We start from the raw sequence: 26,557 nt of genomic DNA, 5'->3' as shown, positions 1-26,557 counted from the left end.
GGGACCAACAGGACAGCAGACAGCAATCCAGCAGAGAGATGTGAAGGGAAAATGAGACAAAGCAGCTGAGACATGGGGCCCACGGAAATATATTCTATGCTTCCCAAATCCATCCAGCTGGAAATCCAATAGAAACCTCATCCCCATTTTCCTCCTTCATGAAATCTTGACCTACACAGAAACTGGAAGGGCAACAGCACAAGAAAATCCTGCAAAAAGGTGAGCACTGCCCTGGCATGCACCGTGCTAGGAAGAAGCAGAACTCCTCTTGGCACCTCCCATCTCCACTCCTGTGCCTTTGCTCCAGCTGAGGCTCCCACCCAGCCAGCATGGGCAGCTGCCAGGCATGGCAGGAATGCTGCTGGGCACTGGCATGTGAGGAGCCACAGACTGGCACTGGGGGTCTGTGCCAGACACCTGAGGGGTCACTGGAACAGCGAGCAGAGGAAGTGGAGAGGACAGTTTGCATTCCTGGCACCAGAGCTCACCACAGCCCTTTAATGGGGGTCTTTCAGCCAGGGCCCGTGGCAAGACAACATCCAGCAGACACACACAGGGCCAAAACCACCCTTGCTGTCACAGTGATTTGCAGGCAGACCGGGACAAATATTCCCTCTGAGCTGAAATGCACTGCAGGCTTGTGGCTTGAGTAAGCACAGAATGAGAAAAAGAAAGGCATTGCAGCATTCTGGGGAGAGGGAAGAGCACCCTGCAGGTTCCACAGCCTCTGGACAGTGAAACCAGCACAGTGAGAAAGGCCAGGTGCCCACGTTCTCTGACAGGACATGGAGCACTTCTGCAGTGGGACAGAGCACTACATACATGTCCTTGGACAGAGGCCTTCACATCACCCCACTGGCCTTCACGTGTCCCTCCCACAGCTGAGAAACCAGCCACAAATAATTGTCTCAGCAGCTAGTTAGCTGTCTGTGTACAGAATAAATTACACTTTTAATATTTACACAGTGCCCGGGCTATGCCAAGAGCTTTCCAAGCATATAAACTGGAGGGGTCTTTCATTCCTCAACTTCCCGTGATAAATGAGATGAATCAGCTCACAGGAGAGGAGCATTAGAGCCCCAGAGGATGGAGAGGGCAAGGGGACGGAGAGGTGGCCTGACCAGCCTCTGTGGGAGGATGTTCCTGACCCTCTCCAGCCATGGGACAGGGTGGTGGTACAATCCTATGGCCTCTCCCTTGCCCACTGGCCTGAGCAGCACCAGCTGTGTCCAAGGAATGCCAGTGGCTCCACTCCCCTGTGCAGTCTGACAGCCCCTGAAGCCTGCCCTTCTTGAGATGAAACAGCCCCTGGGCATGGAGGGGATTTCCTGACCCCAGCTTCCCGAAGCACACCGCAGTCTTGATCTCACATCTGTTCCCTGTGATGCCACTTGGTCTTTGCAGAGCTTTTCTTGCCAGCAGAAATCTTCTTTCAACTAGAAGAAATTTCATGCTTAAGGAGGCACTTCTTCCACAAGTGATTTAAAACTGGATATATCTTTGTAAGGAAACAAGCATAATTAAGTATCATCGATGTAGCCAAAGATATGGACTGCTCCAAGTTAATTTTGTCCATTAATGAAGAGTTGCAGAAAGCAGAGACCGCATTTGTTTGCTCTACTTTGGTAAATCCCTGGTGTCAGCAGCTTTGCTCTTGACAAGAAAAAATAATTAGAAAGAAACTTTAATTAAGAGATAACAGATGGGTGCTAAAGGACTTGTACTCAATCACACCACGATAGCCTGGAAGCAGACCTTGGTTTGCTTCAGGACTGTTGTGGAGGAGGGACTTGACCCCTCTGACACGCTTGGCTCAGGGCAGGATCCAGGGCAGGAAAACCTCTTCCCTCAGCCTGGATGTGACCACAAAACATCCTCCTGTGGGCATTGGCAAAGCCCTGATGCTCCTGCAGAAGTTCTGCTCCAGCTCTGTACCAGCCTCCCCTTTTGCCTCCCTCTGAAGCTGCCCCCAAACCCAGCTAGGGATGTCTATGGTGGGGTGACAAGGGCCTTCTTGGCCCTTCTAGCTGCTCACCTGCACAAGGCTGGTGCCTCTCCCATGAGCCTCAATGCTCTGAGGATGAGGGGACACTTTTACCATCAAATGTTCCATTGTCACAAAAGGTAATCCAACCCACAGGCTCCCTCCTGGACTTGATGACCCAGCAGTGGGGAGGTGTGATGCCTGCCCTGCCATGAGCTTGACATGCCATTGCCCAGGCCGAGCTCCAGGTGACAGGAGCAGACAGGATAGCAGCACCATCAGGACGATGTCATCTGATGGCACAGGGGCCAGAGAGGCTGTGCAGTGGCAGAGAATCAGCACCTTCCTGGGGAGAAAACACAGTGCTAAACCCAGCAGGAAACCACAGAACAGAGACCCACTGCTGCAAGCAGACGACACATACTCTCAAGTGAGGGCCAAGCCCTTGCTGCAGCGCTGGCTCAGCCCATGGGATGCAGCAGCTCCCATGTCTTTTGGGCTGCTGGCCAGTGGGGAGCCCTGGCTGGCAGAGCCTCTAGGAGGATGAGGAATGGTGCCTTAGCAGACAAGTAACTCAAGTGTCATTTTTCTGCTTGTATCATATCATCAGACTGGCTGAATCAACAGCTTTGGTCTGGTCTGAGTGGGATCTCACCAGGGCAGAGGGTGTTCTCTCTATGCCTAATTTTGTCTGTGTCTTGTCCTGGTACTACTGCCTTTTCATCACAGCCATGTTGGGACAGAGCTTCTCTAGCAGCTCTCTAGACCTACCAAATCACATCAGCCCAGAGCTGCACACTGGCACTGCTCCTGGCTGCAGGCCAGAAGGGCTCTCTGTCAGAGGCAGCCTTGTTTTCCTGCACACCATCAAGCCCAGCTCTCACTGGGAGTAGCAGGAGCTGTACAGCGATGTGGTGCCCCAAGCATAACTTAACCCTGGTCACAGGGGTCAAGGAAAACTGAAAACAGCAACCAAATCCATCCTGCCTCTCTAAGAGAGTCTCCTCAGCCATGCATGGGCAGGAGAGCACAAAGAAGCTGTACTAGGAGTGAGCTCTACCCAAGGGTGCTAAGGCTGGTGCGCACCTATCTGCCATGGTCGATACCTCCATCATGGATCACGTTGTGCTGACACAGCTGGGACCGGGAGCAGATGCTGCTACTTCTGCTTCTCTGTCTCAGCAGCTCTATGGCACAGAGGTCTGGACTCTTTTGGGCTGGTGATCTTGGCTATTAGTTTTTTCCCACAGGAGGCTTTGGTCTTGCATCCCAAGAGGGGACCTGAGTTCATGTTATGACCTGTTTCCGACACAGTCTTGATAAGGCCATCACTTGGATGTCTGTCCCAGCTCTTCTGGTCCTTGGGACTCTTGAGTGCTCTTCTTGCTGCAACTGGCTGAGCTGTGACACCGTTTTCATCCCAAGGCAAGGCTGGATGGGACCATGCCCACTTGGCCTCCTTGTGGAGTCAGCTTGAGATGACTCATCCTGAGGAAGTGCAGTTGCTTGGCAAAGCAGCAACTCCTCCAGTTCCCTGTACTTCATCAGGCTGCCCCAGCATGTGGGGAGGTACGGAGGGAAAGGTGTTGGAACACCAGAGGGAATGGCACTAAGGGGAACCAGCACACAGCAGGAAAATCACACCAATATCCTCCAAGCTTGGCTCACTTGAGCCTTCAACCTTCGCTGCCAAATGACTGGTGCTAATACCATGGATGAATTAGAGGCTTGTTTTTTGGTCCTGCTTTTTCATGCAGACAGGACAAATAACTCTAAGCCACAGAAGAGTGCTTAGATCAGGCTTTTCAATGCTGTTTAGGGGGAAATCAATACAATTCAGAATAAGGTGCCCAAATCAGGGCCGTAAACACAAGAAGAGCTCATTGTGGTCCAGCAACAGCGTGAAGACGCCTGTATTTACTGAGGTTTGGGGAGGGGGAGGTGGGGGCAGAGCTGGATAGAGACACAGGGGTGCCTCACTCCCCGCTGACCTCAGCCTGCCTTTCCAGCCCTGTGCACAGTGCACACCTCCCCATCCCTGTTTGCCAATGCCCACACGCCCGCCCTCAAACAGCAGCCTAGCTCCACTCAAATACACCGGGGGCGACTGCTATTTGTGCACATAACAACCCAGCTCCCGTCTCACCCCACTCAGGGCTGCGGATTAGCATCAGGCATTGTGCAATGTTTTTTTATTAGTACAGAATTATGGAAGTCAGAGGCGTAAAAGACCTGTTGGGTCCCACTCAGTCCATCCTCCTTCTGCCAAGACAGTATTGGTCCCTGCAGCATATTTACTATTTCTCCAGTCTAATTTTACATACTGTACAATCTGTGCTGTGCCAAGTTACGATCCCTGTGTGAGAAGCAGAGCTCTCAATTTCCAGGCTCTTGGGTGTGTAAAATCACAACCGCGATGCTAAATTAACTTTTTTTCCCCTTGCATTTAATCATTTAATAGCTCTAAAATTCAGCCCCTCAGGCTCTTTCTGTCTGTCTGTTGGCTTGGGTTCTGCCTGCTGTAGGCCAGTGGCTTTCCCTTACAGATGTAATGCTCACGCCCCTGGGTGGATCGGCAGCAGCTGGGCTTGAAGCTGGGGTAACTACAACTTAACACATGAAATTCTGTGCCTGAGGATGGAAAAACTCCTCTGCTTTTTTAATCACAGGTACTCAGGGTTCATCCTCCTCATTATTGCCCAACCTCACAATGAGGAGGCACAGAGTGCACTGCACACAGGGACAGGACTCAAAAGCATCACCGAAGCTAGACTGAGAAATCCAAACAGGGGTGCAGCCTACAGCACCAAGACATGGGGGACAGAGCATTCCCTGGGGTTCTCAAAAAAGCACCACAACTTTCCTCTCCACCTGCACATCCACTGAAGGTTACACCACAGGGCTTGTTTCTTCCCAAAAGAGAGATTTCTTTCCCCTGCCCCAACACCAAGATTTTCTTTGTGCATGTGGCTACAGAATAGCAGGGGAACTGAGCTGCTGCCAGGGAAACACAATGAAGAGAGTGAGAAGAATGGACACTGATAAAATGGGAACCATTTTCCCAAGTTTGGGGTTTTTTTTGACCCAGTCACCATCATTCCTCCAAGTAACACCTACATATCTGGAGCCAGGTGCTGTGTCAAAACAGTATTAAAAATAAGGCACTCATCTTCTCTCCCCTGTAGGGGCTGTTTCAAGAACTAAGACAAGGCTTTGGGTTTGCATTAGTAATAAAAAGATACTACATTCACATTTGATGCCTTTCACTCTGAAGGATGCTCAAGCAAAGCCAGGCCTGGAAAGGATCACCTGCATGCTCTGAGCTGTGTCACAGCCAGCAGAGCTGCAGCCCACCCATCACACAGAGCATCTGCTGGGGGCAAAGATGGGCACATATCAGAGCCATGGCACGCTGGGAAGAGTTACTTACATCAGAGACACAAAATAAATTGCTGAGTATAGCTAATGGAGTACTACAGACCACACAATAGGAGCCCAGGACAGAGCTCCTGGATCTTGAGCAGAGCTTGGAGACAGGCTCCAGCTGGGGGCTGAATCAGGCTGGAAAGTGTATCTGAGCAATGGAGGTCATGACTGCAGGATTGTGGTCCCCAAATGGTTTCTGAGCTCCTCTTGGGGGTTAGCATTATTCAGAAGCCCCATAAATCCACAGGCTATGTCAGTATTTACAAATTACTCTCCAGTCAAAGAGCTATTGAAGGTGGCAGTGTCTTTTGGATTTGTCTCTGAGCAGGCAGGAGAGACAGGATTTTCTGCACACTATGTGGAAGATCCCAGAAGCAAGAAGGAGATCCATGAGAGAGCAGGGGACTGAAGTGCTCAGTGCATTGGGGCAGACAGAGCCTTTGCCTGCCTTCCTGTGCAGATCACAGGACCTTGAAATGGGTTGGAAGGGATCTCTGAAGATCTTTAGCCCAACAGATGTGCACATATCACAGAATCATAGATTGGATACATGCTGTTTGCATCTATCTGCAAAGCACAGTGCAGAAGCTCAGAGGAGATCACAACTCAGGACAGAGAAGCTTAAGATGAGGCCAGTGAGCCAGGAGCTTTCAGCAGGGCTGGTCTCATTCTCAGCAGCACCACAGAGTGTTTTCAGAGGAGGGAGTATGCAACTCCTTGAGTACCAGTCAACTGAGCCAGTTCCTGCCTGGCCCTGCTCCTTGCTGGTGCCCTAAGCACCAATGTCCAGGACCCTTTCCAAAACCTGTGAAGAAGGTGCTCTTCATTAAGCAGCTGAGCATTTCCAAAGCAACTCACACTGGCTGGCTGGTGGTCTCATCACACAGAACCCTCGTGGCTTCATCATGCAGAGCCCCATAAACATGCTGCAATTTCTATTTGATTTTTGAAGCCTCTCTGCTTCTAGAAATACATTCTCCTTCTCCCCCTCCCTCTCCTCCTCTCTGACACAGCCTTTTCCTGCCTATCTGCCCACTGCTGTTCCCTTTGCACACCACTTTTGTTGCTATCCATCTGACTAAAGCAGAGAGTAGCACTGCTTTTGGGAGCCCAGTCTGCCTTTCAGAGCATCTCCTAACCTCCAATTCCTGATCCTGCCAGGTCAGACAGTCTTCAGTTTGGTGCAGGTTTTTTTATTGCCTTTGTTGGGGATAATAAGCAAATGTTAGTTCAGGAGCAGACATTCATTCTTGAACCAATTGTGCATTATTTCCTAAATTTCAGTGTTTAAAAGCTGTAAGTGTTTTACTGCAAAACAACAGCTAAAAGGCCAGTTATGTTTCATTGACTGAAATACAAGTAAGTGTGCCCTGTTCTCTGGAGAGCTCTTGGGTTTGAAACAGAAGATTTTAGGGAGGCATGTTTTCTGAAAGTAAGACTATTCAGAAGCTTGCCATATCCAGAGCCCAGTCATCTGAAGGCAGCACTGAATTACAACTATTATTAGCACAAGAGATACTTGAAATCTGGAATTTTTGTAAAACGTTTTGAATTCAGGTTCTGAAGCATTTAAAGGACTTGAGAAAATATCTTTGGCTCCAAGTCAGCAAAGCACTTAGGCAAGGCCTTAACTTTGAGCATGTGTTTAAGTACCTTGCTGACTTGGGGCTTTTAACCCTGGCGAAAAGAAATCAAAGAGGAAACAAAAGCCAAGGAAAAAAAAAATCGGGTGTACATAGAAATCTCCAGACAAGCCAAAATAATAGAGGAATCTCCTCTGGAAAGTAAGAAAACAAAAAAAAAAATAATAGTGACTTGCTTTAAAATTAAACACTAGAGGAAGCTTTCTGGAGGAGGGCAGAGAAAGACTCCCAGAACAAATGGAGTATTTCAATGTAGCCTAACGCCAGCTTCACTCTCCTGCCTCTTCAGCATTCAGAAATTATTTATTGCTGAAAAAAAAAATCCCAAACCAAACCCAAAACCTGCTTCCTCCTCCCATTTCCAGATGAAGTGCAATGGGAGAGAGAAAAATCTTGGCTTCGGCAGTGAAAAAAACATCTCTGAAATGTGTCGGCTGTGAGAGACTGTCTCCATCAGGAACAGGATAAGGGATGAGGGACTGAAGGGTAGTAATGAGGAGGAGGAAATTGCCCAGAGGCAGAAGCCTGCAAACAACCACATGCTCTGCCTGTGAGGGGGGATACCAGAAAGTCCTTAAGGAGAGAAAATCAGTGCAAATCTATGCACACACGCACGGAAAGCAGCTACAAGCAGCAAGCCGCACTTCCCCCACCTCCAGCTTGAGGTTACCGGGAGAAAAACCGGAGCACAGCAATAAGAGCATCCCCTGCAGCCCACCCAGGACGAGCGGCTGCAGACAGCACCAGGAGCGGGAATGGGCCAGAGGAGATTCCCCCTGCTGCCCCAGGATCACGGGCTTGCAGCCCCTCCACAGCTCTGGCACAGCCAGGGCAGGCTCAGGGTGTCATTAAGTTGAAAATGCTGCTCTGCCTCCACCAGGGTGACAGCCAAAATTTAGAAATATTCTCTGTTAAAGAGGGAAAAAACCCACCAAAACAGCCAAGTTCCTTTCTTCAGAAGGAAACCATAGATTTTCATGTGTTTTAGGGTTTTTTTCCAAAATTTCTAAACCGAATTGTACAAAAGGCTTTGCAAAACATTTGGTTTTTTAAGGGGGAAGGGGGTGTCAATTCAAAGTGAAAAACCGAACCATTTCTGAAAAACACCCAAAAAGACAAACTGCAGACAAAAGACAAACTTTCTTTCAACTACGCTTCATCTCTTTTTTATCTCCCCTGACAGAGAAATAAAATTTTGTAAAACATTTGGATGTTGGTGGGACTTGATGTCCAACAGAAAACTGCTCCCCTGAGGATCCTCCCCATCAGTTTTGCCCAGCACAGATTGGCAGCCAGCGCCTTACTCCTGATGGAGATGCCCCTCATGGGAAGCACGGGATTCCAGCACAGGGGATGGAGGCAGCTCTTCCTCAGCACTCACACCATCACAGTGCCTGCAGCCCCCTGGGGATGGCCACCCTGTCATTCACTGGTTGGTGCTGGCACCCAGCAAGATACAGCTCCTGCCACAAGGATCTGACAACCGAGTGAGACAAATGAGGAGAACACCGTTCTCCCTGTCTTACACACGGAGAAGTCCCCAAAGCAGATAAAATGACTGGCCCAGGAGAGCTGCTTTCATCAGAGCTAGGCTCTGGTTTTCCTCCTTCCCTGTGATCCTACGACACCTGGTACATTGACACCAGGGTTTGGTCAGGCTGTCCTGACCCTGCTGAAATACAAAACCACAAAGCACTGAATTAACTTCAGCTGGTGCCTTTTTATCCACCTGTGACCCTTGTATGGCCCTCGGGATGCCAGCACTTGGGCACTGCAGGGATGCAGCACTGTGGGGCTGTGAAACGACTGCTGCTGCGCACACCAGTGACTCCCTGTGAGGCACCAAAGCAAAAACCTTCCATAAATACTGGTTACACTAAAAAACTCCTCGGGGCTAAGCAAGTTAAGAAAAATGGTGCAAACTCACTGGAGGAAGGAAAACACAATTAAATCACCCAACAGCCCGTACCCACTAATCCCTTCTGCTACCAGGCTTGACTCAAAGGTCTCTGCCTGCTGACATGCACTTCCCACCCCTCACCTAGCCCTGGCACTGCTTTTCCAGAATCCTGGCAAAGCGTCTGTGCACCCCCACAGTCCCAGCTGGCAGCACACAGTCCCAGCCCAGCACACTGTGGGGCTATGGGCTGTGCAGGGACAAGCCTGGGTGTTGGGGAAGATGAAACAGGAAAGCCTTATAAATATGATTGTCTGGCAAAAGATTTTGAGAATATAGAAACTATAAGCGAGATTGAAATGAAAGCAAGCTTTGAGATCCCTTAGTTACTGAACAACTGGAAAACAATGGTGTGGCTGGCTGAAGGTAATCCCCTTTTGATGAAACAATACCCTCTGCTTGCAGACAGGTCCAAGGGTCAGAGCAGACCTTGCCAGCTTGGCAGAAGGGGTCCAAAGAGGAGTTTTTAGGGTTTAAAATGTAGCACAGTATGGTAATGTAATGATTCTTATAGGCTGTATGGAAATGCTATAGGATTTGTATATTGTACTCAATTAGTTAGTGAGAACTAGAATATTCAACACAGAAGGAGATTTATTGTATTGTAACGGGAACCTCGCTCTCTTACCCTTTTATGCTCCTACATTTTTTACTCCCTTATGATTTTACCCTCTCATCCTCTCTCCCCCTCTCTTTTCTCAGTCCTGCTCTGAGCTGTGGCTGGCAGCTCCGAGCAGGGCCCTGCACCCAGGCCCTTTGCAATAAACTGCAAGTTCTAGGACCTGGCTGCAGAGATCTCTTGTGTCCGTCCGTCCCTACTGTCCTACCCCCTGACGCTCCTACACCTGGGAGCTGCTGCTGCCCCATTCCACAGCACAAACTAAAGAATGTTTTCAGGAGGGTTCAATATTCACCAGGCTGGGAGACACCTCTGCAACACCAGGTAAGAGCATTAAAGGAGCTGTGAGTGCTCATGGTGGCTCTCGCTGTGTGGTTCTTCATTCTGGAGCTGTGATTTAGGGCAGGATGAAGAATGTGGAGGGATTAAATCTGTCTACCTAAATCCTGAAGTATTCCTTCTGGGTTTGCAACCCAAAGTCCCTCTCATAGATCAATAGAAGGATGCTCAGGCCCACCTCTCTGGAGCTGCCAAGAATAAAATTGCAAAAATATGGGGAAAGAAATGCATCAGGGATACAAAAGCCCACAGATTTAGAGAGCTCAGTGCAATTTCTGGATTTGCCCAGATTACAGAGTGAGTGGGTTCAATGGCATAGAAGTAGGGGCTGTCCATGGGGTATCTTGTTCAGATGGGGCAGGAACTCCCACTTTAAAGTCACTGACCCAGCCCTGCAACCTGCTCCAAATTTCCTGTCAGATAAGGCACATCCCCCTTCTTAAACAGCACTTCTTAGTAGCCCAGGGGTGAACTGACCCTGCTGCCATGTAAAAGACATGAACAGCACCTTTCACAAGGCTTAGTCAAGCTAAGGCAATGTCAATCACCAGAAAACAAACAAACAAACAACTAAATAAGTATTTTTAAAATAAAAAAACAAAACATTTTAAAAACTCCTACCCTGCACAGACATACAGACAGATGTTTCCTAGAAAATGACAGCTTCCAAAGTCCTATGTTGCTACTCTTCCCCCTGGGATTTTCCTTTCTGTCTACCATGCTGCCAATGCAGCAGCTAGGTAACTTTTGAAGAGCACCAGCCAGCAGCGTGGAAATAGCTGCAGTGATTATATTGCAACACTTCACTGCTTCCCTGAGCTGCAGCTCCCTCCTCCACTGTTGGAAATACAATCAATGCTAATTAATTAAGGGCCAGAGCCTGCCAACCACGGTCACACCAACTTCAGCTCTGCTCCCTGAATATTCAGGGCTCACAGTCCATAAAAGCGAGGATCAGCCTCCAGCAACTTGGGTTGAAAACAACAGAAACTCCGTTTGCAAACCAGGAGGGATGGACAGGCATGTCTGTGTCAGAGCGGAGAGCTGGAGGAGTCCTCTGAGCTGGGGCAGACCCTGGTGAGCTGCAGCTGTAAATCAGCAGTGAGGCATCCTGCAGGCATCCCTAAAGGCTCTCTGCCAACAGCAACCATGGAGCTGGCACAGCTTTTACACCCAGCAAGGCTGAGAGGAGGGTGCTTGTGTGGGGCCAGAGACAGAGCACAAGCACCCTCCAAAACCAAGGAGGAGCAAAGTCCTTTGCCTTAGTGTCCAAAGTGATGTGGAGAGAGGAAGGCAAGGGCTAGGTGTTAATGGACAAAGATAAGAAGGCTTCTTGAGAGCAGAGGAGAGAGGGCAGAGTCCCAGGAGAATGAATGGACTTCAGTGGAGCACCAGTGGGAGCAGTACTGGAGCTCACTAGAAGATGAGCCTATGGCTGTGGTTCCTAACCCTGCCAAAAGGGCTTCTGTGATGCTCTGAGTGTGAGGAGGAACCAGTGGGGAATCCCAGCTCCTGATCTGCCCGTCCACTCTGCCACACCGAGTAAAGACACAAGACTCTGCTTTCCACCACAAAGGTAAAATTACTTTTCAAGTCTGCTGAGCACAGGAATATGAGCCATGAATATGAGCACCAGGCTCCTGCCTTGCTGCATCCTATGGAATGCTACACGCCCTCCCAACAATAGGAGCTCCAGTAAGGCTCAAGAGCCTCCCACCACACCTCAGCAACATCACTGGATTGCCATCACTTTGCACCCAGCCTCTCCAGCTGTCCTGGCAGCTGGCACAGGTTGTGGCAGGTCTCCAGGGTCACAGTTATCACCAGTCATGGAGGCTTCCCATGGGAAATTGCAGGAGAGGACCAGACAGGTATTGGCTTCTGGATTTAACACACTCTTGCTCCCATGTGCCTCAGTTTCTCCCTTGCACAGCACCCAGTCAGCTGGAGCTACCACACCACAGCTCAGACAAGCCACGAACTCAGTGGAGTCCAACCTGCCAGGGCTCGTGGTTTGGCTGGAGTCAGAGGCTCTCTGTGACTCATCCTGCACAGTCTCAAGTTCATGGCTGTGGATGAGAATCCCTTTGAGAGCACTCCAGGTTCAATTTACACTCCCTCTAGGAGAGGATTTGTGCATAAACAATGCAGATGATGAGCAGAACTCAACCACCTGGTTGGAGAAGATCCTCACTTGGATGGATGGATGGATGGATGGATGGATGGATGGATGGATGGATGGATGGATGGATGGATGGATGTGGGGTTGATGAGGATAAGCTCCCAGCAGTAGAGCCCTGTGTGTACGCTCTGCACCACCCCAGTCTTCAGCTGGTGATGATGTTGTGAGTTTGCCTTCCTGTCACTCATATGCAAGGGTGAGACCCTGATCCCTCTCTGGAGCTCTGTTACATCTGTGAGGGATGCTTATCAACTTCCTTGCTTTTATTTCAGTTTGGATGCTGGAGGCACTGGGTGGCAGAGACCAGCTATCATGGAATGGATTTTCTCCAGAGAATAGAAGTGCCCTTTGGAGGAGCAGGGCATCCATTCCCCATCACCCCTCTGTGAGCAGAGCTGTTATTCAGCAGCACACCCAAGGCCTGGACATCAGAAATGCATGCACTCGAGGGCACACCTCAAAACACCTCAGCAAATCCAGCAGGAATCAGGCAGGATGGGCCACACGCTGCAGCCCTGCTTGTGCATCCCAGTTAATCCCTCAGTGTGATGGTGCCAGCTCTCCTCTGTCCACAAAGCACAGAGGTCTTGGCTGGCAGAAATCCCACAAAACATTGACCTGCTCCCCGCCTTGCAGGTCAATGTTTTCTAGCATCAGCTCTGTAGACCTCTGGCTGTTTTGCAAAGCTCCAGAATGGATAACTAAGAAGAGCCTGGCTACTGGCAAATGACTTAAATCTACTAACACAGATGTGCTCTGGGGGAAGTGCTGCAGGCTTTGCAAAACAAAAAAGCTAGGAAGGCCAAGTGTGTGGAACCTGGCATGAAAGGCACTACCTTTCTGTCAACTGCTGCACCCTGAGGTGAGGTTTTGCCCCATCCATGGGGAATTTTGAACTGAGAAGTGGATGTGTCTTGCCAGGGACACTCCCTGCACACAGGTGCAGACAACGTGTACAGAGAATATTCTATCTCCTTCCTCTTGTCTCTTCAGTAGAGACGAAGGCTGTTTTATCCCCGTGCTGTGAATCACACCCACAAATCCCTTTCCCCAGTACCAGCCTCCCCAGTGTTGGTCTAATCAAGAGAAGGCAGTGCAATGAGGCTTCAGACTGCTTGGCTTCAATTAGCACCTGCTAACAGCTGAGCCTGCATAGCAGTGTTTTCCAGCAAATTGTACACCAAGAGATCAATGGTTCATACAGGACTAATACTGCTGTAACCCCTCCTGCCTCCATCACTGTCAATTGCCTTGTGGTTTCACTTCACTTCTCCACCTGATGGGCCTTCCAGGAGCAGCCATTACAAGGTGACACACATCGCTTTTCCCCTCTGTAACGAGCCTGCCACTGCCCCTCCTCAATCCCTCTTCTCTTTCTCCTTTTAATATGCCACAATTATATTGGCTTCTCTGCATGGATCCACCCCATTTAGTGCTGCCCAAGGCCACTTATCCTGAAAGACGCTCTTTTCATCCACAGCACAGACTGCACATCTTGCAACTTGTTCTGTATACTTTTTACACTCCAGCATTTCCAGGCCTGATTAGGAATCTGGTATTTCCCTTTCCACAGAAGCACAGTGTCTGCTCAGAGAGATTAACCCCACCAAGGACTCTGATAACAGAGGTTTGTGGACATTGTGTCCCAGCAACTGCACTCCTGAATATGCTCCATGGTATCTTTGCTCTGTTCCCACCCCAGAAAATCCTGAGGAAGCAGAGAGGATGGTGTTTGTACTCAAAGTCTTGCTGTGCCTGCATTCCCATTATCCAGGGCTTTGCTTGCTCCCAGATGTGTCACAGGTGGGCTGCAGATAGCAGCAAGTGATTCCATGCCCAACACTACAAATGGATGTGCAGGATCTGAATGTCTCAGCCTTTCCTGACTTTTTGGTCCTGGGTTCTGCCACACACAGCTACTGTGACATGTCCTGGGGAGGATTGGCAGCGCCCACTGCTGAGGTTGTGAGCTCCTAAAAGTGGTGCCCAGAGCTGCCCCAGGGCTGCCACATTTTGCTCTTTGAGCCTGGCTGGAAATTGGCTTTGCAGTTTCAGAGCATCCAGACACTGGAAACTCTTCAAATGGGATAAATAATAAGCGTTACATTCAGTCCAAGTTCTGTTGGACACATGGGCTGGTGGGAGCAGGCTGCTCTGGAAATATGAGATATTTGGTTCACTGGGATGGCCACATGTGACTTACGAGGTGAGAGCTTTCCGAGGTTTAGGAAGCTCATTGAAGCCAAATCCCTGAAGCACTGAAGGTTTCCACTCCACCTGTCACAGTTTTATGTGATCTTCCATTTCTGCAAGACTTTGAGATTGTAAGGAAAGGATTAGGATTGCTTTCCCCCTCACCAAAAGGAGCTCAGTGCTCGACAGGACACAGCTCTTCTTCAGCAGTCAGTGCTCACATAAAGAACAAGGTCCATGGCTATTCCCTCTGTGCTGGGCTAAACCTCAGCTTCCTAAGGGCTGAAAATCTGTGTAAATGAGATTTTGGTTTCAGTCAGCCTTTGGGGGCTCCCAGCTGGGGTGGCAATGTGTCCATTTACCACTACTGTCAGCAGAGGAAGTCATGCTCCTGCTCCATACAGCAGGACAATGCCATGCCAAGAGGAAATCCAAACCTTTCCTTACAGCCTCTCCCCAGCAAGCAGGCCTTGCTCAGCACTGGGTTTCAACAAGGATCTATTGGCAAGGACTCTCTGGCTTATGCAGGTGATCCACAAATTTAGTTCTGCCCTCTCTGCACAGCCACGGCCTGGCAGGTCCTGCCCCAGCCCCTGGGGTTGTGGCAGCATTGCCCTGTGTTAGCAGAACTCCTCCACTTGAAGCTTCTCCAGAAGTCTGGGTGCTGGACTACAAATTCCATTCCTCCTCCTCTGTTGTCTGTTGATGTGTAATGAAGCCTAAGAAACTACTGAGACATGTTTTTCCTTAACACTGGCAGAACTAATGAGTCCTGGCAGACTGTGATCCTCCTGGCAGTTTCTTCTTCTCACCACAGACATGAACTGCTTTCACAGGTTTTGCGGGATCACAGGCTTGTACAAAGCCTGATAGATCCACCCTCCAAAGCTGTGTTTTCTTTTTTTATTTTCTGTCTGATTCTTTTGCAGATTTGTGATCTGCTTCAATACACAGGACCTATTTTTGGGAAGAGTTCCCTTTTTTGCTAGCATCACAGATACTGCCAGCTAGGTTTCCTTCCAAGCTCTTGGATGGCTCACATGGGACAGATCTCCACTTTACTCCAGAACTTCATCAGCTCCATTTCAAACAACTAGTTCCATTTCCAGAAAGTGGCAAATTCAGTTCCAGTGACTCCAGAGTTGTACATGGAAAGCAGGCAGCTTCTTCGCAATGTCCACAAACTTTGGTAAATTGCAAAAAGCAAGACTTCAAAGCCCTGAACCATCAAGCTGTGTTTCCTCTCACCTCACTGCCAGTCCCTCTACTCCTGTCCCTCCCTTCTCTCCCCCACTTGCACTTCTAGAACATCTCACCTCCTGCATCTGACAGCACTTAGCACAACGGGATATCAATCTTATTGCTGACCTGTGGTTATTTTTCACTCACAGGTAAGAACTGTGAGCTCTCCAATCTCCGTCTGACAGGCACGAGCAGTGTGTCCCAGCAGGACAGGCCACGCTGTGCTGCACACCAGTGACTCTCTGCAGCACAAAATTAACAGGCAATCTGTGGAAATGAACCCTCTTGATTTCCTAGCTCCAAGAAGAAAGGAGCAAGCCTGGGATGTGCTCCTGACAGGGCTATCCTGCATTGCTGGCTGGACTCCTGTGGGATGCTCAGCTCTGGAACCTGTGGAGTGATGAGGCAGTGGGCAAGAAAGCACAGGCACTAAAAATAGGCTGTTTGTGGTGGGGCTGACCACATTTATTAGCAAGCCTCTGCTCTGGCTGACCACAAGGTCAGCTGCCTAGAGCTTGGCTGTAATTCACTCTGTGTCTGGGCAGGAAGTCTACTTGAGCTCAGGGGGATGTCCAGTAATAGAAAAAGTTGTTCCAGGACCTTGGGCTATTTTTGCTGTTTTCTTTTATTTTGCAGGCAGGGAACCTTTCGGGAGATGCATCTTGTGCTGGAAAAAAAAAAAAGAAAAATAAAAGCCAGGTGCTCATGAACAGAGAGAGGGGTAGAAATGGAAAGGGGAGGATGCAGATGTTTGTGCCTGTTTGGGTCCAGGATACTTCTTCTTCTTCTGATCTTCACCAGGGAAGATCAGAGCAACAAAGGTGACTTAAACACCCAACAATGTGCAGCAGAATCCAACAGGTTGCAGTTGGGGTGTCCCTGCAGGGGGGGTTGCTGTGTCTTCTGCTTCCCTGCACCTGTGGGCTGGCAGGGAAGATAGGGAGGCAGTGGGAAAACTATCACAGTAATGAATGCTCAGGGGTGGAGATGATGGACCTTCCTTGGAAAGGCATCAGGTTGAATTACAGCCAGGTTGTACCTCTGGCCAGCATGGGATGAGCCAGCAGATTGTCCCCCAGCAGATGCAGTAATCCCACTGGGAAAATGCTGGATCCCAGCGGATGGCCACGAGCCTGGGCTAGCTCAGCTGTGAGCAACAATGAGCAAGAAGAGGCAGAGAGCAGGTGCCTGCCCTTGAATGGCAGCCTTCAGAATGATTTAAGCAGACTCTGCTGAATGGGGCTACAGTGTGGAATGAGGCTGGTATTTTCAGCCAGCTGGATAATGAGAGCATCCAGAGTTATAACAGGAAGGATTAAAAAATGTAATTGCTAATGGGGAATTAATTGTTAATGGGGAATCATCATTGCAGGAGGGTGTTCCCAGTGTGGTCCCGCCGGGATATGTTCTTGGCCAATTGCTAATCACTTGTCTTATCAATTATCTTGAAGGCAACATAAAACTGTTGCTGGCAAAGTTTGCCAGTGACACAAGGGCTGATGTATGTAACGGGAGGGATGAGTCCATCACACACAGAGTCCAGAGCAGTTAATATACGAGCCTTCCCTCAGCATAAGCATGTGCTTTATGTAGCCAAACACAAGTCCATTCATCTCCAGTGGAGGAATGTAGGTCAGACTGGCAGAATGCAGGACGGTGTCCTGGGGAGGACAACACTGATAAGGCTTTGTCAGGAGCCACTTGGAGATAAAGTGGCAGTGCTGAGAGCAAAACCTAGCTGGGGCAGAAAGGAGGAGGTGTCATGGGAGGTAGGAAGGTGCTATTTCATGAGAATACAGAACTTTTTCCTGAAGTGGCCCCAGCCTGTGCCTGGAAGAAGGCACCACTTCCAGCCTCCCAGCCAGCCCACTCTGCACACACGGTCAGTCCCTTTGACCTTGTTTGCCCCAGCAACTGCCTGTGCCCTGGCAATTACAAAAATTCAAGATCACTCTGCTGCACACGCAACTCACCCTGGGGAATGGGTGCGCAAACAAACAACACATGACAGATGTTTGTCATGTCACTTAATGCATGACTGAAGGACACTGTGACAGTGCTGGGAGGGGAGGAGAGGAGAGGAGAGGAGAGGAGAGGAGAGGAGAGGAGAGGAGAGGAGAGGAGAGGAGAGGAGAGGAGAGGAGAGGAGAGGAGAGGAGAGGAGAGGAGAGGAGAGGAGAGGAGAGGAGAGGAGAGGAGAGGAGAGGAGGGGAGGGGAGGGGAGGGGAAAGGAAAGGGGAGGGGAGGGGAGAGGAGGGGAAAGGAGAGGGGAGGGGAGGGGAGGGGAGAGGAGGGGAGGGGAGGGGAGGGGAGGGGAGAGAAGAGGAGAGGAGAGGAGAGGAGAGGAGAGGAGAGGAGAGGAGAGGAGAGGAGAGGAGAGGAGAGGAGAGGAGAGGAGAGGAGAGGAGAGGAGAGGAGAGGAGAGGAGAGGAGAGGAGAGGAGAGGAGAGGAGAGGAGAGGAGAGGAGAGGAGAGGAGAGGAGATACTTCAAATATACTTATGAATGCATATTTGTAGATAGCACTCCTGCAGAGCCATCTTAGGATGCATGCACAAGGCTACCCCATCACACCTCTTGAATCCAGTCACCTCAACTCAACTGCATTTGCATAGCAACCAAAGCCTACACAAACAAAACACACAGCCTGGTGTGAATGTACAAACCATCTCTACACAGCAAATCCAGAGAATACCTCCAAATTCAAAGTGTCTAGTTTAAGCATGCCAGGCAGATGGCACTCCCTGGCATGGGCTCACTTACTTGGAGGAAGCAAAGTGCAGAAAGAGCTGGTCACACCCCTGTCAGCCAAAAAATGCAACACAGACAAGGCTGGGCAATTCTAGAAGGAGAAAGAGGTTTTCCTATCTACGGCTGGTTTCTCTTTGAAAAGCCAATTTGCCTGGCTTTGCTGTGCATTTTGAAGGCTATTTACTGGTCTGGGCTTTGTCATTGCAGCAGCATTTCTAACAAGGTATGTGCAAACTGGAGCCCCCGGGAGGCTTTGCAGCAGAACCGACTGCAAAACATTAGTCAGGGCTTAAGAGAGCAAGAAAAAAGGGAGAGTAATGAAACAAAATCTCTCTTTTCCTCGGCTGAGGAATGATGGGGGCTAATTGCTTGTAGCTGGTGAGGAAGAGAGGAGATGGGAGCTTCTTCACCCATCAATAAATTAACCCCAGCATGTGGCATGTGAAGTGCATTCATTTCCAGAGCCTTTTATCTCTTTGTCTCCTCTCCTGGGTGAAAACATAATTATTGTTTAAACATGAGTTAATTCAGCAAGGTGAGGATCAATAAAGCAGAATTACTCCTCTTTTAAAAGCAAAGAAATCTCAGTCTGGGACAGATGTGGACATAACTCTGGCAGGGCTGATGGATGGGGAAGACACCTTGGTCACAGCAGAGCTCCCTCTTTTCAGGACTGCCTTAGGCATTGGGTGCAATAACTAAGTCCAGCAACAGGCAGTCAGAGCACTCAGTACAAAAAGGTGAAATCACCCATGCAAGTACATTTTGTAGCCTGATATGCAAGTACACTTTGTAGCCTGACATGTGGAGAGGCATCTCCGCCACATACATACTTCCCACATAAGAGCTTGGGTTAAACCCCAAAGCTTGTGCAGTGACCTCTTCCAGACCTTTGAAGGAACCCAGACCCTGCTAGGGAGGAGGTCACTGCACTGCAGGGAGCCCCACCAGCTCTGCTCTCACAGAGTGGAGGCCTTGGACAACCAAAGGTGCGAGTGTCACAGCAGACAGCAATCGCATCCGCGTTCTGCTCAGCTTCCCCCAGCACCTTCCTCCATTCCGAAATAAATTGGCAGCAGCCACTGCCTGGAGAACGAAACACAGGAAGGAAAACTGAGCTATCCACAATAATGGGAAGTTGATTAGAGGGCTAGAATACCTCTTCTATGAGGAAAGGCTGAAATACTTGGTGTTTTTCATCCTGGAAAAGAGAAGGCTTTGGGATGAATGTCCAGTACATGCAGGGGCTACAAGAGAGCTGAGGAGGGACTTCTCACAAGGACATGCAGTGACACGACAAGGCATAATGGCTTTAAACTGAAAAAGAGTAGGTTTAGATTAGATATCAGGAATAAATCCTTCACTGTGAAGATGATGAGGCACTGGTGAAGGCTGCCCAGAGAAACTGTGGATGTCCCGTCCCTGGAAGTGTTCATGGCCAGACTGGATGGGGCTTTATGCAAACTGGTCTAGTGAAGCTGTTGCTGTCCATGGCTGTGCGATTGGAGCTTGGTGATCTTTAGGTCCCTTCCAACCTAAACCATTCTGTGATTCCTTACAGAGGGCCCAAGGCTCTCCTCTTCTCTCCAGATTTTCAGCCTGTTCTGCCTGCTGTGTGCTCTCCCATTCTTCCTGCAGCTCCTGTCCAGCTGTCACAGACATACTTTATAAAAAATCCTTTTGCCAGGATCTTTCCTCCTGAGAAGCTTCAGCTTCTCCATGTTTTGCTGCTTTGGAATGAGATCTGGAGAATTGTCTACCCAGCATGTAAAATTGCTTTTACTTGACGACCAATGACAGCCACCTGTGTTGAGGCTGTGAGCAGTCACGAGATTTTATTATCATTCCTTTTCATTCCTTGCTAGCCTTCTGATGAAATCCTTTCTTCTATTCTTTTAGTATAGTTGTAATATATAATTTTCTTTTAATATAATACATATCATAATATAATAAATCAGCCTTCTCAAACAATGAGTCAAGATTCATGTCTCTTCCCTTGTCCTGGGACCCCTGTGAACACCATCACATCCATCCCTCCATGCCAGCTGGATCTGCACAGATGGGGACAGCCTGTGGCTGTCCAGGGCAATGCTCATCTCTGCAGGCAGGTTGGCCCAATCTGGCAGCCCCATCTAAAGCTGATTATTCATGCACCGGGGATGACAGTCCTGCACACCCTCTTCCTTTGCCCCTCTGCCTCTCCCCGCAGCAGGACAGCCCAAACCCACTGCTAGAGCCAGAACATCACTGCCAGCCTCTGAGCATGCCTCTGGAGCTGCCCTGATGGATGTCTCTGGTCTCCCACCACCCAGTGTCCATCCCCTGGGAAGTTCAGTCCCCAGCTGTGCGATGCACGTGAAACCTGAGCAGCCTGCCAGGGACGCAAGGCAAGGGAGCTCCGCCACCCCAAAGGCCACAGAAACCCCAAACCCACTGATCTCTGAGCTCCTCCACTCCCTTCCTCAACACTGGGGATCATCCCAGGCTTCTGCATCCCAGACAGATGCTCTGCCTGCTCCTAGGAGAAGGACTAACGGTGAGCAGCAGAGGGGTTATTACATGAACAGCCTCACCTTCACCAAGCCTGACGCTGCTTTTATTAATTCATGTGGCACTTTGCAGGATGCTCCAGTAACCACCGCGGTGCATACAGAGCCAGGAGAGGGTGGCCAGGCTCCCTCCGCCGTGCTCATGCTCACTTAACAGCTTGTCACATCCTCCTCACTCAAGTATTCAGTGCTAATGCATCTCTTAGAGTGCTTCATGAGCTATTAAAGTCGAACGTGCCTCAAGTGCATGATAAATGAACTCTGTGCCAGCATCTCCCCACCACTCCACCGGGTCCCTGCCACCAGTGGGATTAACCCATCCTCCCGCCCCATTCCTGCTGTGCACTTCCAGCCCCATTCCTGGTGTGCACTTCCAGCCCCAGTGCCCGGCTGGTGGGGGATAAGCTCTGGGCTCGGCTGGTGAGGAGAGGCTGCAGCAGGGCAGGGGTTGAGCTCTGGCTGGGGGGCACGGGGCACAAGCTTTGGGTCTCTGGTGTTGACCTGCCTGTGTGGAGCCCCTCCGAGCTGAGAATGGTGGAGTGGGAGGGAGATCTGCTGCTCCAAAGCTCCTGCCAGAGCAAACCTCGGAATTTCAGAGAGGTGCCCAGGAGGGACAGATTGAGGGCAGTCCTGAAGGTGTTCTACTGTCTCATAAGTAATTTTCTGACCCCGTAGGCTTTTTCTGTCGCCCAGTGAAGCTGCCACAGATGGGAAGAGCCCTGCCATACTTCTCACTCCATTCAGGCAGTTGTTGATACACACAGGCCTCAGCAGCTTCAGTTTTGAGCTGGTGCCCCAAAAATCTCCCTCCCAGACACAGGCAGGCAAGGGAAACGTGAGGGACACGAGGACATGGGAGGCTATGCTGCTGAACCCCTCAATCCTGCTGTATCACAGAGCAGAAGGTGACAGTCACTGCAGCTCTGCACCAGCTGTCAGCGGCAAAATGTGTGGACCTGCTCACTGGTGAGCAGCAGCATTTGTTCTTCTCTAGACAACACAATTCAAGTGTGTGCAACCCTGAAGTACCTGGCACTTCTGTGTTTTGTGCACCTCCCTGTGCAGCAGGCCTGGGTTACTATTCAAAGCATCCAAAGGATGCTCTGCTGTCCTCTTGCCAGGTCCTTTAAAGCTCCCCAGGCAGTGATCCTGCAAGCACAGCAGGAGAGAGCAGCTTTGCTTCTCTGCAGGAAGCATCACAGCACCACCACATACAGCGCCCAAATGCTTTAGGCAGGCACCCTGGGAAGGGGTTGGGGACCTTCCTGAAACACCAACCAGCAAAATCCTTCTGTGTCCAGAGAGTGGCTGTCCCCATGCAATGAGGATGTGCTGCCAAACCCTGGCTCTGTGTCCAAGGTGGAAGCTTGTGGCAATGTAAACCCACCCAAGTGGATTTAAGGCAGCTCAGTGGGCACTCTGGCTGGATTCCTCAATTTCACAGAGCCCAAGGATGCATAGGTGTCTTTACTTGAGTTAATGAGCAAAATTCCCCTCCAAGATCTTCTAAAAGCTACTACAGACAGGCTGCCAGGAAAAGCAGGTAATTCTGGAGATTCCCCATTTTTTCCTATTTTTGCAGAACTGGACCCTACACCAAGACCAGCCATCCCTCATAATCTTCCTGCTCCTGCCTAGACCCAGGATTGTGTGGGGCTCCTCTGGCTCCCAGTGCCACCAAAGACTCTAAAGGGTGATCCCTCTAAAGCCAACACTAAAATAAGCCCTGAATCCTCTGCCAACTTGGAGAGATGTGAGCTAGTGGTGGGCACAGATATATGGTGGCAGTGGGGATTAAGTCACCACAAGGAGGTGAGAGGAAGATGAAGCATCATCCATCATTTTCATGGGTCCAGGTGTCATGGAGCTGTTAGAGGTGATTGGAGTTTGGAGCTGTCAGGCTGTCAGGCTGGTGCTTCCTCCCAACTCCTCATCCCTTCATGGGCAGGCTGCATGGGGCAGTGTCCACAAAAGAGTGGGCAAAGAGGTCCAAAGCAGTAGGGACACAGAGAGCTGTGGGCAGGGCAAGGGGCATCAGCAGAGGGAGATGCAGGATGCCCAAACCCCACAGTGATGGGTTGGAGAGGACACTTGTCATGGAGAGAATTGATAACATGCACAGCAATAATATCAGGCACACCTGGAGGGTGCACCCAGATTCCCCCAGGAGAGAGGGGCTGAAGGAGCAGGATTCCCATTTTTGAGGACCCCCAGGGCCTGGGAGGGGGGCGTGAAGGACTCACCCAGCTGGCTGTGCCTCTGGGCGTACACCACCACCACCGCGGCGAGCACCACGCAGCACGCTGACGGCACAGGGTTAGCCATCTGTGGAAGCAAACACAGGCAGGAGCAGTCAGGGCTTGCCCCCAGGGCTGAGAGATCCCAGTGATGGGACTGCAAGGAGATGACTGTAAAACCAGCTCCATGGCAGCCAAGGGGAAATTCACTGCAAAATGAGGCATTTTGCTGGGGCACACTTCATCACTCCATAGCCTGTGGCACTTTCCATGGGAGGTGCCTGGAGGTGATGACATGCATGACATGCACAAATGCTCCATCTTCCCTGTCTCATTCTCAACATTTTCCTTAGGAAATCCAGTCCCTGGTGGGGCTCTCCTTGGCAGATGCAGCATCATCCCAGGAGGCAATGCTACCTGCAAATGGGTTGCAGAGGGGTTTTGAGGAGATGGGAGCACACCCAGGTAGTTCACAGTTGATGATGCAGGATGGGCAAGATGTTAATCACAGCAGAGACCTCAGCCTCAGCCACCTGCCATCAATATCTTGATGGGCCATAGCTGTCCCCCACTTTTCTGGGCTGGGAGAGGGGCAGAGGCTACTCTGTCCTGGTGAGCTGTGCCTTGTGCCAGGGGATGCTGTGGTGCAGGGAGGTATGGAGGGAGTGACAGCTAAGAATGCAGGTGATGAAGATATCTTGCCTGCACCAGAAAGCCCCTCTAGGAGTGGACAAATGGCAGCAGTAACTACAATGATATCCTGCATGGCCCTGCCAGGCTGGAGATGCCCAAACTCTCATTTTCATGTAGTCAGGGCTGGTAGAGGAGACCAGAGCCAGGAGGGAGCTGCTGGGGACAGCCACGGGGATGCTGGCCCACCCACCAGGAAGTAAATTGCACCATGCATGAAAAGCAAATTGCACCTTCAAAACCATTTAAGCCTCTCTAATCTCCAGTGCCATATCGGTAACGTGCACAGGATTGCCTTTTAATCTAGAACATGAGTAAGGGCTCATTAGCCAGATGGCATCCATTTAAACCTAAATAAAGGGGGAGCTTCATTGGTGAGAGAAAAAAAACCAGCAAAACATATTCCATTACCCAACAGGACTGCTGCAGGAGCCCAGACGGCCTCGGGCTCGCAGGGAGCCTTGGCAGGGCTGGAGGGAAGGCAAGAGCAGCTGGGTGGGATTGCACGGGCAGATTTTGGGGTGCAGCTGGACCAGCCTGATCTCAAATGTCTCTTAGGGGCGGGGATGTTGGGGGTCTAGACAGTGGGGCTGAAGAGGATGAGCCTGGAGATGGGCAGAGAAGGGATCCATGTCCTTTAATCTTTCAGTGCTGGGTTTGAGCTCCAAGGGCTGGCAGCAAGAGTCATTCCCAGTGTGCTGGTGCTGCAGAGCATAGACAGACAAGACCCAGACCCTGCTGACAGCCCTCACAGGTCACCTTGAGCAAATCACTCCAACTGCCTTCCCTGTGCCTCAGTTTCCCCATCTGTAAAACAGAGATAATGAAGGTGACCTTCCTCTGAAAGCTCTGGGCGAGGAGCGCCAAGTGCTAATTACAATCTCCTTATCACTCACTCTTCTTCTTCCCCCCTGCTTCTCTCATGCCTGCCCTCCACTGCCTTTTCCATGTGTCCCCTCTGTGCCTGCAGCATGGCTCCCTGACTGCCACCCCACCTGTGCCCCAGCTGCCATCACAAGTGGCACCTCAGGCAGTGGGTGACAGCTGGAACCTGAGGCAGGTGGCAATGCCTCATCTTGGGGCACTGCTGGCATGTGGGACCCTGAGCAGCTGGGAAACCACCTGCAACCCAGGAGCCAACTCTTCCTATTTGCACTCTAATTTACTTTCCACTGAATATTCCCTTTCTACAGCCCTGGGGGCTGATGGGTGGCACCAGGACTTGCAGCAGGCAAGGAACCAGGGGTCATAGCCTCCCTTCACCACAGCCCAGGTATCTCCAGCTAGTGCAGCCACCCCATTTCTGGGGACAATGACAGGAGGTGGGACTGGACCCCCAGCAACTAGACTGCTCTTTGGAAAGTGTGAGATCTCCTTGATGCAGTCTTTAGCTTGGCTCAGTGCAAGTATCATCTCCAGCATCATATTCTACCTCCTGGCCCTGCCAGGGAGCAAAGCTACCTGCTGCCCACCCCCTGCTGCTCCTCTCTTGTCTCATCAGCTCTTAAAATAATTACTGCTGCTCCTGCCCATGTGCCTAGGCCAGTATCAAAACAGAGTTATGTAGCAGGGAATGGTTCCTGTCCCAAAGCATTGATGGTCTCAAGGAATACAGGTGGAGTAAGAGAGAGTAGAGGGACTCAGATAAGATCCCTGAGGACTCTGGGGCATGGCCAGGACACAGGCAGAGGCTTACAGTGACAGCACAGAGAATTCACCACTTGGCTGCTCTCACCCTGGAAACCTCATTTCTTCTTAGAGATTAGCCCTGTGACCAGGGAGGAGAGAAGCTATTTTAGGACAAAAATCTAGCCAGAAAACCAACTTCTTCTCACTTGGATTGCAATTTTCCATGCAGTATTTGCTTTGTTTGACTGTTTTGCCCAAAGCCATGTTGATTTTTTTTTCCCCAAGCACATAACAAAGCCTTTGCAATTTCTGCAGATGTTTCCAATGCAAATTTCTGTTGCTGTATTTGCTTGCTTATCTGTTTCTCTAGTAAAAGCCAGAACCCTGGCATTCGGGTGCACAGGCCAGTGAGCAGCAGCTGACCAGGTGTGCAGAGTCCTGAGCTATGTCCCCATGGCAGCAGGGAGCAGTTTATAGGTGATGGAGGGGAACCACATGTATTACACAGCAAAGCTTGCAGTGTGAAACTCAATCTTCTGTGCAAAAGGTAAATTTTCCCAAGTAATGAATAATTTCTTAGAGGTAGAGAGAAAAGAGGAGCCTGGGGAAGAAGAAAGGGGGAGAGGGAACATATGAAGTGGTGGACCAGCAGGTCTGGAGCCATCCTCCCTGTCCCCAACTTCCTGTTTGATCTTTCCCTGCCTTGTCCTCTATACCGAGGATAGTGAGGGCATCAGCCATTGTCCCTCTTAGCAGAAGGCAACTCAACACAGACATGGATAAGGTCCCCTCCAGCAGTTCTCAGTCTAAACCAAATGTTTCCAGGCCTGTGTTCCCTGAGCTGGATCAGGACTGAAGGGGCACAGCAATGTGACATTAGCTGATGTATTGTGATGGGGTGAGGACAGTCCCAGGAGGGAGTACAGCAGGAGTGAAAGGGATTCCAGGCAAGGGATTCCAGTCTATCCAGGCAAAAAGTAGGATGACATTTTCTGCTCAACAGTCCCAGTGTCCTCTTTTGAGTAGGCACAGGCATGGATCCCTTCCAGTTCTCCACTAGCAATGGAGTACCAACTGGCACCTGGAAACAGCAGCTCCAGGGCAGGGCTGGTGAGGG

At 50.3% G+C, this 26,557-nt stretch overlaps 1 protein-coding gene across 10 annotated transcripts in view; it reads right to left on the bottom strand.

Moving 5' to 3' along the window:
• Window positions 1–26,557, bottom strand: part of CNTFR (ciliary neurotrophic factor receptor) — a 202,440-nt gene that overhangs the window by 60,240 nt on the left and 115,643 nt on the right. For all 10 annotated transcript variants that reach the window (XM_026796270.2, XM_005491719.4, XM_074532809.1 and 7 more), the window contains one exon: window positions 23,128–23,209. In XM_026796270.2, coding sequence (XP_026652071.1) covers window positions 23,128–23,209 — 82 coding nt within the window. The remainder of the gene's footprint in view (window positions 1–23,127; window positions 23,210–26,557) is intronic.

This window comes from Zonotrichia albicollis, chromosome Z (assembly GCF_047830755.1).
Source record: "Zonotrichia albicollis isolate bZonAlb1 chromosome Z, bZonAlb1.hap1, whole genome shotgun sequence".
In the NCBI taxonomy this organism is placed as follows: Eukaryota; Metazoa; Chordata; class Aves; order Passeriformes; family Passerellidae; genus Zonotrichia; species Zonotrichia albicollis.
The sequence above is the reverse complement of the archived record's forward strand: the minus strand, read 5'-3'. Positions and strand labels throughout refer to the sequence as shown.